This window comes from Setaria viridis, chromosome 5 (genome assembly GCF_005286985.2).
Source record: "Setaria viridis chromosome 5, Setaria_viridis_v4.0, whole genome shotgun sequence".
Classification (NCBI taxonomy): Eukaryota; Viridiplantae; Streptophyta; class Magnoliopsida; order Poales; family Poaceae; genus Setaria; species Setaria viridis.
The window spans coordinates 39,442,457-39,458,138 of NC_048267.2; the positions used below are offsets into that span (position 1 = coordinate 39,442,457).

The window sequence follows — 15,682 nt, forward strand, 5'->3', positions numbered from 1 at the left end:
ACCATGCCTAAAGGACATGATGGCATGAAAATGCAGATCTCGAAGTTAAAAAAATATAGCAGGCTATGCAAAATAGAACCCATTATCAATTACAATAGTTCTTAATACCAAAAGGTTGCACCAAACAGAGAAGTTTTAAATTGATAATATTGAGAGTTAAAACATTTGAAAAAAATTATCCACGTCTTAGTTCAAATGTCTAGTTCTATGATAAATGGAAAGTGCAAATGCAAAGTTTGGTTAAATAAACAACAATGATGTGAATTGAACCACAAATCCCTTTGCATGCACATATAGGTTGAAAAAGCTTCAGTATGACCTAATGAGTCAATGACCAAAAACATAGATAGGGATAGTGACAATTATATTGCCCAAAAGCAGGACAGCAGGGGTCGGAGCATCATGTTAGGGGCAAAGAGACATAAAGGAAAAAGGAAAAGGAATGTGTGGACCAGTGGACCAGTGGGCAGTGCTGACCTGACCTACAGAGTAGGAACCAGAGCTGCTTCCCAACACCTCCCCAAGCGACAGTATCATATATAACTACCGCAAGTTTTGCAAACACATATGGATCGGAGCACACATCTATAACAGAGTAACAGAGAATAATCGAAGTAGGTCCCATTGGCATACTAAACCAAGAACCAGAAATAACAGTATTGAGTTCGATTCTGCAATATCTTGGTTAATACGGTCAAAAAGGTTCAAAACTTACATAAGAAATGCGGTTGGTTTTAACTTAGGCCCTGTTTAGTTCTCCCAAAACTCCCAACTTTGACACTATGCAAAAAGAAGATTCCCCATCACATCAAACTTGCGGTACATGTATGGAGTACTAAATGTAGACGAAATCAAAAACTAATTGCACAGTTTTGTTGTACTTTGCGAGACGAATCTTTTGAGCGTAATTAGTCAATATTTGGACAATAATTCACAAATACAAACGAAACACTACAGTATGCTGCAGTGCTACAACAGTAATTTTGCACCTCCAAACTTTGGGCAACTAAACCAGGCCTTAGTATAGTCTTCAGAGTGATTTCCCAGACAAGCTGGTTCCCCATGGAACAGACTATGTTCAGGTTCAGGAAGGTACAGATTAATCAGTATCACATAAGAGATCTGCTTGGACTGAGACATAAAGTGTACTTCAACGGCAGTACTGTAGGGCCTGATACGGACATACGGTAAAGCCACAAAGATAGCATGAAGATTGAAGAACCTTGCAATCTGAAGCTTAGGAATCCAAGAGGAAACAGTCAATTCAAAACAATGCATTTTTTAAATAATCATTGCTAAAAGTCCAAATAAGAAAGGATAACAAAGCTGTTAGACAATCAAACTAAGCAACTGTTGATGAGCATATAAGTTGTGACCAATGCATATTGCAGATTTTCATAAAGCTCCAATAAATACTAGCATGTATCAGTTCTGAAACAAAATGAATAGTCTGCAACAAAATGAACAGAGAACAAGTAGTAGAGAGCAGTTTGCACTCTGCACCGCCAAAGCATGTAACTTCAGTTAGTGATGCCTGATGCTTCCAGTAGCATACTTGCTCACACTAAAACCAGTTAATTGCTTGAAAATCTGGATATATAGAACAACAACAGTGGGTCAGTGATATATTTGTTGGTGGCCATTAGCCAACAAATGAAGTGTCAACACAAATGACTAGCATGCATGCTAGATTATCCCTTTTTCAATTTGACATTGGCTTTCACATAACCAAAACAGGTGCAATAGCTGTGCAAACCAGAACAACTACAGTCATATTTATGGCGCTTAGAAACGATCAGCCCGTTTGCCAATGGCGCCCACTAATTTGAGTGCTACAAAACAATATGACCAACATTGTATCCAGCCCAAACAACTTCAGGCCTGGGCAGTAGCCCTCGAAGTTGGATTTGCAGTTTTGCACACTTCATGGGTAATTTTGCCAGCACAATCTAAGAATACTAAGCAACTATAAATACGATTATCGTTCGAAAAAAATATATAGATATGATTCGAAGCGAGTACCCTTCCGAGCAGAGGGCTGTGGTGGAGGCGCCTCTGCTGGCTGCTGCTTGGCCTCATCCGTATCCAGCGGCGGCGATTCCTTAGTAAGAACCATGGGATCGGGGAAGCATATCATCCTAGGAGATGCAACAGTTCAGCTAACAGCACAAGTGATCCGAGAGAACCCTTCGATCTAGGGCAAATTTAATGCGGGAAATACCGGAATTCTCAGCGGGGCGGTGGATCCAGGCGGACATGGCCACCACGGCCGACAGATTCTAGAGCGTGACCCCAACGCTACGAGGAAGCAGATCGGAGAGCTCCAGGCGTTTCCTCCGCTTCGATCTCAGTGCTCGAATGATAGTAGTAGATTTGAAGATTTTTTTTTAGAGTACAGGAGGATCCGATAATTTGCGTGGTGCTTCCGCTGCGGCTCTGGCTTGGATTGGGGAGAATTTCTCCAAACCCGGTTTAGGTTTTGCGCTGTTTGAATTAGTGGGCCGGTGGGGAATTGGCTGCTGGGCCTTTGTGTCGTGCCGTGGCCTGGCGGCGCACCCGGAGTCTGCAGCGAGAGCCGACGCCCGGCGGCACCTCATCCCGGCGACCGGCGTGGGTCGCCCTGAGCTCTGATCTCGGCGGTGCGTTCGTTCTGCTTGCGACTGCGGCACCACGGATGGCGTGGGCGTGACCTCCTGGCGGCAGCCGGCCCCGGCGGACGGCGGCTAAGGCAGCTTCACAACTTTTTTTTGGAAGCAAAAGGAAGTGATGCCGATACGTGGTCGTCACACGCGCAGTGGCACAGTTGGACGGATCTAATCTAATCTAACCCCGCCTGTCCTGTCCTGATCGACCCGACGACCATTACATTACAGGCAGCTGATCTGGTTCACCGGGACCGAATGATGGCATTGAAGGACGGAACGGGGACCTTTCCATGTCCTTCGCAGCAACCTCGCCGGCAAAGGGGGAAAGGCGAGAAAGCGACACTGCTAGGTCACCGAAGGCTTCGGTTGGAACTTGGAAGATCAGTCGTATTTGCGCAGCTCTGACGACGGATCCGGCCATTTTCGCTCGCAGTCACGTACTCCAGATTCACAGAATCAAATCACCGTTAGTTCTGGTCATTCACATCCCCGGTAGGCAAAATCAAAACCAGTCAAAAAGAGCACAGACCCACCAACCGGCAGGCAGATTGTGATTCGGTGAAGAACATGAAACTGGAGAGAAATTTTCACCCACCCTACCGGTCCCACCGTCCCAGGCGAAAAGGACACAGAGACAAGCCAAACAAAATCTGCTGATGGACTAATCCCTCTGCCGTGCAGTTGAATACGGAAATTGATGTGACTCTGCAGCCATCGTGCGAACCATCAACGGAAATTGTCGAGCCATGGTCCACAAAACAGTCAGTTCACTGCAAGATGCCAATGACGATAAACCAAATATGCACTGCCTACGGTTACAACATCGTAAACTACAACTACACACCACCAAGCCCGTTCCATTTTAGAATAAGACATTTCGGAAACGTGGGATTTGACAGAAAAATCAAGAATGCAACGGAACGACAAGCACGCCACATGTATGACCTGAGAAGCTTCAGGCAAAGAAGCAATCAGGCTGGTCAGAGTCAACAATTGCGACGGAAGATTAAAACAAGCTTTCCGCAGACAGGAATTCAACACCTCTAACTACTGAAACAGATGTCATGAACAGTTTCCTTGTACCAGCAGCAACATGCCACATGAGATCGTCATGTGGATGGAGACACTCGATTACACAAGTGCTTGCCGACAAGCGACGACACTAGGCACCCAACACTTGGCGCCCAAAGACAAACTGCTGAAATTTTTTGGCGTACCGGCGAACAGAAACCGGGTAGCACGAGTTTATTGCATAATGAGGTTACAAGGCCCACTCAGCACGCTGCTTCCAACCAATTAGAGCACAAAAAGGTATCTACAACCTGGTCCTATTTACAATTCACCCTGCTCTGCTTAGTTATTACTCAAGGGCATTGCATAAGGCCACTTGGTCTTACAATACAGCACATAGCACTAAAAATCACTAGGCTAACAAAGAAACAAATAAATCGAAGAAAAGGAAATAAAAGAACAATATGGACAATCAAAAGCCTTCGACGCTAGACCTACGCATGATGGGGGGAGGTGTTTTCCTGATAGAGCTTACCCTGGGATCATCCAGAGTAGAATAGCATGTCCTTGGATGAAGCAAAGCAGATGTGGATGACCTTGGCGAGATCAAGGGTTGGTTATGTGAAGGTGGCGACGGAGAGAAGGTTATAACAGGATGCTGGGGCACAATTCCATTGAGGGATGTAGATTTTAACATCCTTTTTCTTGGTGCAGCAGATGGCTCTTGCAGAGGATATCGGCACGGAACCTTTATTTCCTGGACCCCTGTTAGGGCCTCCACAACATCCCTCATCGTTGGCCTCTCTGAAGGATCATTATGCAAGCATTTCAGAATGATGTCTGCTACTATCCGAGCAGCCTTGGTAGGAAAGCGCCCTTTTATTCGTGAGTCCATGATCAGGGATAGGCGACTATCATCAGTAAGGAAAGGCCTACTCCACTTGACGATATTGCGTTCTTCTTTGGAGGAACTGACATCAAGATTCTTTCTTCCAGTTATTAGCTCCAGTAACACAACTCCAAAGCTCCACACATTGCTCTTGGGAGTGAGTAAACCTTTCGCAAGGGTCTCCACCGAAAGGTGTGCTGCAGACTGAAAAAAAAACAAAATTCCAATGAGCAATATGGTATATATCACTAAATAGGAATAATGCAGCTAGTTTTATCTCACAATATTATATGTTTGTTAACTTCAACCAATGTTTCTTATAACAAAGTAAAAAGTTGTGAGAGAACCCATGCAAACTGAGTAAAGAAATAGATATTGCTGAGCATACTATTGGAACCAATGGAAGGATATGACATGAGAACATGAGTTGTGCTGCCACTCAAGGGATAATATTAAACTTCTACACTAGGAAAAGAACATACCACAGGTGCATTAGATATCTCCTCTGTGTTGAAGCCAGCACAACCATATCCTGAAAGCTTAGCAGTGAAATCTTTATCTATTTGGATGTTTGAAGTTGAAAACTCACTGTACATGGCCTGAAAACAAAAGGAAATGCAAATACAAGTTAAAGCCAAAGGAACAAGAGAAGGTGCTTGAAAACAAAAGAAAATTAAAACCAATTTTGTGTAATGTCCTATAAAACAATAAATCAAGGAGCGCTCACCTGAAATGGTCCTTCATCATGTAAGAAAGCTAGACCTCTAGCAGCACCAAGGGCAACCTTCAAACGTTTAGACCAGTCCATGAAACGACCATCAGGTCTTCCAAATAATAGCTTATCTAAGCTGCCATGATGAAGCCGCTCATAGACCAACATCCTTCCATTAGAATCTTCTTTTGCATAATAGCCGATTAGCTTGCATAAATTGGGATGCTCAAGCGATGCTAATGTGTTCACTTGTGTTTTAAACTCCTTCAAACTCTGCACGTGATAAACAATATGTAAATATTTTGCACCAGCACAATAATGAGATAGATTGTGAATACCACTTCAGGATAATACAATAAACTTGATTGACACGTCAGCCTATCATAAAATGGTAATGATATTCAATTCGTCATATAGAATTTTAAATTCTATCCACCATTAAAGGGTAGTATCTACATTTACACCAAAATATTGTCTGAGGCAGACAATGGCTTTGCCTAGGAGTGGTTATTCGACCAAAAGTTTCTACATCGTGGAGGATTACACTTAATAAACCACGTTCAATGGAAGGCATGAAATCTCTAATACCAAAAATAAACATCAATGGGGCAACATAACAACTGTCTGGAGACAAGACAAAGATGAAATGCAAAAGTGTACAGGAAGCATCTTGCTGTAAATAGTAGAAACAAGATCACACAAATGTCTGCTTCAAAAAACATGTTACCTAACCCCACATCTGCTGCGGTCTTGAATAGCATTGGAATATTTATTATGGGGACAACATAGCATATGTCAGAAGAATAGGCACTTGATCACACGCCAATAAAATGAGTCTCATACTCTAGCATGGCTTCATATTCTTAACAGAATAATAAATGCTGCAAAATTACTGAATGCTATGTTCAGGTTCGGGCAGTATCAAACTATGTCATCAAATGCCAGACATCTCTGTCGGCTAGCTGACTAACATAGCAAGCTGGGACATGTTTCATAGCTGAAATTGGCCTTAAAAGAAATTTTCACACCAATAGAAGAATGTCAACAGCATCTAAGAAAATGCGTAACTAAAATGAGAACGGGTACCTGAGTGGAGGGTAGTAATCGAGCTACTGTTGCTTCAGTGGTCTTCGTACCACTAAAGTCATCCCTGAAGGTTGCCTTATATGATGTTGAACCAAGTGTTTCTGAAACACACTGATCGCTAGAAAACCACTGGCAAGCAGATGAAACCTCCTCATAAGAGAAGATTCTAAGTCCAATATATTTCTCTAGAGGTAGTGGGAGAGGGCCAGATATCTCCAGTGGCCCACTTACGTTGCTGGCTTTGAAGCTACCGAAATTCCTCAAAGAATGTCCTTCCGGTGAAGGAAGAGGAAGGGGCAAAGGATTTGAAAAGCGGTGCCCCTTTGTTGAACCTTCCTTATCCCTGGAGTCATCTTGATCTTTGTATTCAGCGTATGGAAAGCCAAACTGATCAACCACAATAAGGGTTGATGGAGCAGACAACACGCGAGCTCTGCTGTTAGAAACTTTATTTGCTGACTGGGAGATCTTAGCCCTGTTTCTAAAACTAGGAGGAGCTGATTGCAAGGATGGCACATGAACTTCGGGCTCCGGAAGTCTAGAGGACGTACTTTCCCTTGCATCAATAGATTTCTTGCTTGGAACAAGAGGATTATCTAGAGGGCCTTTCTTCTTCTTGGATCTGAGAGCAGTGAAGCAACCCATCATCTGTACGACAGGGAAAATTTCTGCATGAATCCAAAAAAACGAAGAGTTGGCACATATTGCAAAAATTATGCAGATCCGTATTACATTGTGGTACTTAGTCAATATCAACACAAAACTAGCGTCACGTATCATGTACCGCGTCTACTGAAGCTAAATCCTGAACAACAGACGGTGCAGAAGGTGTCAAAATCTTGCAGAAACAAATCTCTCAGTTGAATAATCTAACCATGAAACCATAACCAGCAAAGTACCAAAGACATTTCTCCTTGCAGAGTAATTTCACCTATCTATCCAGACGCAACCAAACATACTACAACAACTGGCAGGTAATTTCTAGCACTGGTCTGCATGCGCATCATTCATTCAATTTCTAAACATTGGTCTGCAGCTCAATTTCGCAGAAACTGCGCGTGCGCGCAACCACTCCCGCATTAGGACCGATGGGATTGAATAGTCGAACTCTCACCTACTCAAACCAAACTAGTAATTCCGGTCAAGCGACCAACTAAAATAAGCGTTCGTGCACAACTAAGCAATTGACTCTACCAACCGAGAATGACTCGACCCAAACCCCGGAACCTGGCCTGTATGCGCTTGGAACGGCCCCATACCATCCAAATGGTCACCCGGAGCTTATACGCCCAAATCCAAAGCTCCCATTCCGCGAAATCTATAGTGCGAGGTGCTGGACAGCAGATGTTCGGATGAAGTCGCAGCACGTAAGAACTAAATGGCGCGAGATTAGCCAGACGAGGAGAAGATCCAAGCTGGCCCGGCGAAGAACGAGCTCAAAACACCGCCAAAAAAACAGCTAACAATTCGAGATGACGAACAAAGCAGAAGAACAGACGGGAAATGGCGCAGGCGCCTGGGCACGAACCTCGGCAGCGGAACTGGAACACCTCTTGCACGGTGGCACCTGCGAATGGGACGGGGTGAGATTCGCTCGCTGCTCAGGTAGGGATTGGCATCTAGGAGCGGAGGACGGGAATGGTGAGGGGGAGCCGGAGAGGAAAGCAAATGGTAGGGAGCGAGATATAGGGGGAAATGAGGGCGAGAAAAGTAAATGGAGGTTGGAGAGAGAGGGCGAGGAGTAGCACCAAGAAGCGGCACTGGTCAAAGGTAGAGAGGTATTGCGATAGCAACTCCGAGGCTGCATTTTATATTCCACCCTGTTAATGACGCTTTTTCAAGGATCCCCTCCTACGCATAAGGGTTTGTTGGGAGCAGGGCAGTCCCAATGGAAGAAACTAACGCGGGTTCCATAGCATAAGAAATCATCTATAGAAATTATCTTCCACAGCGAAGATGTCTTTGAGTAATAATTATTTTCTCTTTCTCTCTCCCAACTCTATCTTCCTCCACATTGTGAGTGTGGCACGAGCCCCTAGAAACTGGTGGTTTCTCCCCAACGGTAATTTCATGGTTTCTTGATGCATTGGGTGAAGAGAAGACCTGATTTCTTCGTGAGGAAACCATTCCTAGGATTTTTGCTCTCTTTCTTCATTAATTACTTTGCCATGTCCGCATTTTGCCTACGTGGCAAGTCATTTAATGAGGATAGAAACCATCATCAATACACCATTGAGACTGCCCTAAAGAATAACAATGAGACGTGACCGTTGTTATAGCAAGGCAGGTGATGTCTAAGGTAACCATTTCGCTCTGGTACTGTTAAATTGTACATATTTACACATGCTTACATACTCACGATTATTCAATTATATGAATACACGCACTGACTCACGCAACCCTAACTTTACGAGCATCTCTGAGCCTCTGAAAAATTGAGTTGGCAGATTCTCAAAATTGACAAAGTCACCAATGATGCCTCCCTGTCAGGAGCACGTTACTTAACATTAAAAAAATAGTGACAGTTAAATTCTTGAATAAATTCAGAAAAATCATCAGTGTCAAGCCAAGTGCTAGATCCTTGGTGAGCGATTCCACCACAAGAAACCTTAAAAGATGAGCTATGTAATTTAATAATTTTTAACTCCCACTCTAGAACATATGTCTGCCTTCTCGAGGGGTACATACCTTGTATACTCTGAAAACTAATTAGAAAAGGAATACAAGGACTTATGTTGTATTAGAATTGTGTCGAATATTGTGTACTAGTTGGTTACTTTTAGATTTGAAGTAGTATTAGTGGTAGAGTTGAAGTTGTATTAGTGGTAGAATGTAGGGTTTGTGTCGGACTCTTGTAACTCAGGTTCCTCATAAAGATACGAGGAGGACCGCTATTGTAATTACAATGACATAACGACAAGCTCGTAAGGGGATACGACGCATAGCCGGGACCGCGGAGCTACCAGTGTTACGTTTTAGGGAGGAGCGTCCATAGTCATGCCTCGGGACGTAGGGTTCGACTGATCGCGTCAATAAATATCGTGTCTCTAGTGTCATTTGTGATTTCGCATACATCGTCTCGATAGATCAAGCGCTACTTCCGCGAGCTTAATATTCCAACATGTTGAATGAAGATGTAAAACCAGATTGCTAGATTTCACTTAAAAAACTAACCAACCAACCGCAAGCTTTCTACTCTACTTCCTTCATCCTAAAATATAAGACATCCTAGGATTTTTAGGATAGATTAAGAAGGTGTGCAAATGTCTCGTATACCCTTAGCTAATGGTAATACAAGGCAAGTTTTTTACTTAACAAGGGAAATATCTGGAAAGTTTCTAATTGAGTACTTACCCAAAACTTATAGGACGCTTTATATTTGGGGACAATTTTTGAACCCTTGGATGCCTTATATTTCGGGACGGATGGAGTAGACGCCAATGCGTGGATAGCCTTTATTACCCTTGTATCACCTCAATTGTGTCTCATTGGTATCGAATATCCACATAGCCTTATAGGAAGTGTGCATCTAACAAACTTCTAAAGGGCGATATCTAACAAAGTATATGGTGTAATCAGGATGAGCAAGGAAGATGGCAGGGATGAGGAATTGAGGATTGAAGTTAGGGATGGCAGTTTTACCCATGGGTATGGGTACTCGCGGGTACCCTACCCTGATGGGTAAGGGTATGGGTATGAAAATTTACTCGTGGACGAGTATGTAATTCTACCCGCGGGTAAAGGTACAGGTATGGAATTTTACTCGTGGGTACCCAGCAGGTACCCGATTCAAGAAGCCCATACAAACATTTGGCCCAAGCCCATACAAACCCTAGCACACCACCGGTTACCTAAGTCCTAACCTTATCCTCGTGACCTCGTTCCTCACTTCCTCAGCCGCCGCCTGTCCTCCGGTCCCCCGCTGTCTCTTGCGGTCTTGCCTCCACCCCCAACCCTCCCGCTGTCTCTTGCGGTCCTGCCTCCACCCCCAACCCTGAGGCCCTGACGCCGCCTCTTGCCTCCACCCCCGACACCGCCTCCTCTGGCTGGCTGGACAATATTAGATCTTATGTTGTAATTTCTTATTTGGCTTGTGTGGCAATCTGGGACTTATGCATGTGTAACAGTTTGATAGTTAAGAATTTGAGACTTATTTACGTTAGTATGTGTGATTGTGAAGTTTGAGACTTATTTAGCTATCAAATTATTGTTTTACTTTTGGATATGAACTCATTGACATGTTTGTGTTCAATAACTGTTGGGTACCCCGATACTTGGCAGGAATGGGCACGGGTAAGGATTTTTACCCGTTAAGTTTGACGGGTACATATACAATAGAGATTGGCAGGTATGCTAACGGGTAGGACCCGTACCATACCCTACCTGTTGCCATCCCTGATTGAAGTTGAAGACGCGGAGATTAACATGTAGGGAATTTGATCGAGATAAAAAAAAAGTGAACCAAATTGTGGACCGATCATATATGTGTGTATGTATATATATAAGAAAATTAGAAAACTAGAGTAAACGGGTGTGATAACGAATATGTGAGATATTGCTATGACAATGCATCCTTTATCTCCTAATATTCTTTTCATAGATGATAGATGCTAATGACGTCATACCTATTGCACGATGGCTGCTTCCTAATAAGAAAAGCCTAGTTGTAATTCCTTGCAAACTCAAAGGGATGAATTACTGGCCCAAGCTCTGTGGTTATCCAACAAGCACTACAAATTTTGTCTCGTACGCTTGATTTTCTCCTTGGAAAAATTGGTGCCACTATGCTCGTTTGAAGAACGATGGGTCTTTGCTTTTTCTGGAATTCAGTAGGCTGTAGGGTTCCTATGCAATTATCCAGTTTTTTTCCTCCGAATTTTCCCTTGTTTCTTAGAGGCGAAGGCAAAAATGCAGCCGAGATGGCTTTGAAAGTTGACACCTCACTGCTTAATCGCCTCTTCTTCCCTTCGAAAGAAAACAAAAACAACGGATGGAACTAGCAAAAGGACACTCCCTCGCTCGTCCTTGTTTTCAAACAAGAATGTTGAATATTCCCCTCGCTTGACGTGATGAATAAAGAAAAGGCACTGTTGACGTCGGAGCACAGGATTACTTGGCCGTCTATGAAAAGGATCGCGTGCAGGCATCTCTTGTTGAAGTAATTGCTGCGCCGATATGCTGCCTCTCTTGTTGAATTGAACAGAGGAATACAGTACAAACGTTTGGAAACACAGCTATCCTTCTAGAACTGTGCGTGGTGACCTGGGAAAATTACTCGTAGGATACCAGGACAGCGTGAAGTGTTGATCTTATCGTTCAAACGTTAATTATTGCTTTCCTTAATCGAATGGTACCAGCCCGACATTGACGTGGACTAGGATTAAGAGAATGAGCTTGGCTGCAGTTATTAGGTTTGACCAGCTGCCTTGCGCTTTGCTTTAGGATTGCAGATTTGCAGTACAGCCAGTCTGCAGTGCAGCTCAACAAGATGGCGCCAGAACCGTACGCTACAAGCCAGCCCAATCCACATAATAAAGCCATGTGTTTCAGATCGTAATACTGTTTTTTTCCCTACAAAATAAATATGAACATAATCGGTCAAAAAAATAAATATGAACCGAACCTAAATGGAAAATTGTAGGCCGGACCGACACAGCCGCAAAATCTAGCACAATTTTGAATTTCGATTTGGACAGAGGCACGAAGAGTATACTGATAGCTTCAGCAGAAAATTCTGCATGGAAAATCTGGTAGTTTCCAGAGTAGAATTTTCCACAAAGCAGTCCTAGAAAAAAGTCCAAGTGAAGTGCGTGACTGGCGAGAAGAAGGAATACTGGAAAAGTATTATCCAAGGACCGCGATGCAAATGCGTGCATGCGGGAGGCCCTTCATCTTAAATTAGTCAAAGAGGGAGAATGGGCATGGAAACGAATATCCTATTCGAAGGCCCGTATACTACCATAGCTCTAGTACCATACTGCATGCGCAGTCATAGATATGTCGCGGTGGCAGTGGGGCCCATGCTGATGTTGACAGACCGGTCAAAGGCGGGAAAAAATATAGGCAAAGGATTTTTCTAGTTTTCCAAGGGCGTAGTTGGAGTCAAAGAAAGGGAAGGAGCGATAGGAGATTAGGCTTTGACCGCATCGCGACCGTCCATACGGAAATCGATGGATGAGATCGGCCCAGCGATGCGTGCCGCCGCGGCCCCACCGGTCGGTCGGGAGTAAAGCTCGAGGAGGAGTGAAGGACCACGCGCGCGAGCATTGATGCAGCTGCCTGGCGCGGGGGCGCCATGATTGGGCAATCATCCGTGGCTTCCAGGCGCCCGCACGAATCTCGAGGCGTGGCGTGGCGAGGCAGGAGCGTGCGACTGCGACACATCTTGGTTGGGCGTGTCCGATTGGATCTGGTTGGCGTGACCAATCAGGGTACGTTGAAACTTGAAACAAATGGATAGACAGACGCTCCCTGTCTGAAACCTAAAATTTTATTAGTATTTCAGTTTGATCCTAACCCAAACCATTTTTATCAAATTTAACAAAAAATATCAATAATTTTCGTGACATTAATAGATAGAAGTATTACCATACTTATTGGTAAATAATATTCATGGATTACCTATTCATATTGTTAGTCTTCTCTAAATTTAACCAAACTTTGTATAGTTTGACCTAGAATGATATTATTTTGAAACGGATCGAGTAAGCTAATAGTTATAGTTATTAGGGCAATATAAATATTTTTCTCGTAATTACTAACGTGTCTAAAATTTTCTAACTAACACTATATGAAACTAACAAACCCAAAATGACTAATAATTTGGGACGTGGAGTACTTGTCAAATAGAATAAATAAAAAACTAGTTACTACTTACATACATTTAAGACAAGTTAATTAAAACTGATTAGGTATCTAAGGGCAGTCCCAACCCTCCAGCTAGGATGGTTTTCATAGCATTAGTTGTATTGCTGCATAGGACTTTTAGCTTACGTGGCACTATATTAAATAAGAGAGAGAATGAGAAGAGCAAGAAACTGGGTCTCATGCAAGACCCAGTGTCAACATGAGATGCACTAGACATTGCCAAATCTTTGATTAGGAGAAGATGGTATCTTCATAATTAATGAGGATCAAGTATGATTTGTTGAGAGGAGAGATAATGATTTTATTAAGGATCCACTCTAGAAAATCATGGGTCGTAGAGTGTTGGGACTGCCATAATGTTGACATGAATAAAATCGTAAGACTAATCCTAGTGCAGGTTTCATAGATGTTTTATACACATTAATTAGGGTGCCATGTCAGCATTTTTTATGATGTGGCAGTGAGTTAATGAGGAGAGATGTAAGAGGAGTTTCATCTAAATGAAACCATGTATGCACAATTACCAGTTTGTGTCTTGCATGTAGTGCATATGAAACTATACCATGAAATTTTGCATTGCAGAGGTTGTTTCAAACATAATTTCATTTTCATGTTGCTTATGTGGCTATCTTGGAAATATCAAAATGAAACTCTCCATTGGGATTAGCCTAGGTGCAGGTTTCTAAAGACTAAAACTGTTGGAGGCACCCAATCTCCCTTTTACAATAGTCATTTCGGATTCGATTACATGAACACCAAAAATATAAAAGGAACAAATAGGAAATGCTTAATAAGAACCTTAATAAAGATCATAAGAATATCGTCCGCGTGGTGCGCACGGGTCTGTAGCTTCCGTATGAAGTATACCCTGCTATCCAAAAGAATGTCTGGTGTTCCAGAATAGACAAGTGCTTGCCTAGCAGCAGTACAGTTTTTTCATTCACATCTTCGTGCACACACCGTACCAGTACGACGTGCATTACGCGTCCAAACAAAAAACGTTTTGTCGCTCAAAAACGTTTCCGGAGCAGGAGTAGGCGTGTGCGTATCACGGCCACTTGTTTTGTCTGCGGCTATAGCAGTTGGTTATAGTGTAGCGCCGCCCGACCGTTCGGTGTCACTGAACTCACGAGCGTCGCCGTCGCACCGTTCCCGTGGCGCACGCTCATGCAGCCATGCTCCGGTTCACACTCGTGCATCCCCTCCGCCGCTCGGCGTCGGCGGCTCGACTGCTCGAGCGCCACGCACCCCTTCCCGCTGCGCCTGTGTGACTGTGTCCCGCCGTCTCGAGAACCTGACCCCTTTCACATGGTTTCTCTTCAGCCAGTTATTAGTATTAATTTTCACGTCATATCATTACCATTAATTTTGCTGATTTGACAAAGTATTTATGAGAAGGGAGAAGGAAAAATTTCATAGAGAAGTTCCATTCTCATAAAACTCAACAGATACAGTTACCTAATTTCAAATCTTGTGACCGTCTCAATGCAATTCTCATAAAACTCAACAGACAAATGTGAGATTGGCCTCCAGCGTGGGGCGGCCACAAGTGCCAATTGGCAATTGCGGATCTGTTCGCTTCAGCTTATAAGCCGGCTGAAAAGCTGAAACGGCTGATTTGTTGTGAGAGGAAAATACTGTTTGGTGGCTGAAGCCGGCTGAATAAGCTGAAGCGAACAGGACATGCATTGGCTGGGTGAGAGCCCTGGGCGGGAAGCAGACGACCGAGAAAGATTCCTCCCGTTACGCAACAAAAGCTGCTGCAGGGTTTAGCGCCGGGACGGGACGGGGCGCGTCCAGGCGGCGCAGACTCGCTGCAGCGGCTCGGAAGGAGCGAGCGGAATGGCTCGCCTCTCTGCCTGGTGGCCAGCGGATTCCGGGTCCTTTTCTGATCGATCTCTGCATCCGCCGTCTCGTTGGATTCGTGATTCGTCGCCGGTGGCAGGCGATAGAAACAAGGGGGGCGGACGGGCGGTGGTGTGACCGTCAAGTCTCCCGCTGGCCGCTGCATTCCACCGGTCGCTCTCTCTGCTCACGTCGGCGGTGGCATCGGCGTCCGGGACTGGAGCGCGGAGGTTCTAGTTCTAGCGATGCTGATGCCCGCCCCGTTGAACCGTTCCCTTGGCAGCAGGGCTTCGGAAGGCCCCGGACCCGGTATTCTACGTTCCTACCGGTAGTAGCAGTAGCCCAGGCGCCCAGCAGTGTTAATTCGTTCCGCGCCAGTCACTCTCCGTTCATGGCGGCGTTCTTTGCCGTGTAGCGGACTAACAGTAGCAGTAATCCAGTTTGCAACCTCCACGCTCTGGCATGTTCTGAAATTCGTAGCCAGCCTTGGGTCCGTTTCTGATGACCAACGTACTGTGAAGTAAACAGGGGGAAATGGTTACTACTATGACACTGTTTGGCATGGCTCCAACTCCGGGTGGAGCTGCTCCACTCCAGAACTCCACATGGAGCCAGCTCCGCTACAAA

At 44.3% G+C, this 15,682-nt stretch overlaps 1 protein-coding gene across 2 annotated transcripts; it reads right to left on the bottom strand.

Moving 5' to 3' along the window:
- Positions 1-3,844: 3,844 nt before the first annotated feature.
- Positions 3,845-8,121, bottom strand: LOC117858203 (probable serine/threonine-protein kinase PBL1). Of its 2 annotated transcripts, none has more exons than XM_034741223.2 (5): positions 7,872-8,121; positions 6,344-6,991; positions 5,273-5,530; positions 5,028-5,144; positions 3,845-4,749 (listed from the first exon to the last, which is right to left on the bottom strand). In XM_034741223.2, the coding sequence occupies exons 2-5, from the start codon at positions 6,989-6,991 to the stop codon at positions 4,129-4,131; spliced, it is 1,644 nt and encodes a 547-aa protein (XP_034597114.1). In that variant the 5' UTR covers positions 7,872-8,121; the 3' UTR covers positions 3,845-4,128. The 2 variants fall into 2 exon arrangements, with proteins under 2 accessions (XP_034597114.1, XP_034597113.1); XM_034741222.2 differs by having other exon boundaries at positions 6,344-7,011; positions 7,872-8,120.
- Positions 8,122-15,682: the final 7,561 nt, after the last annotated feature.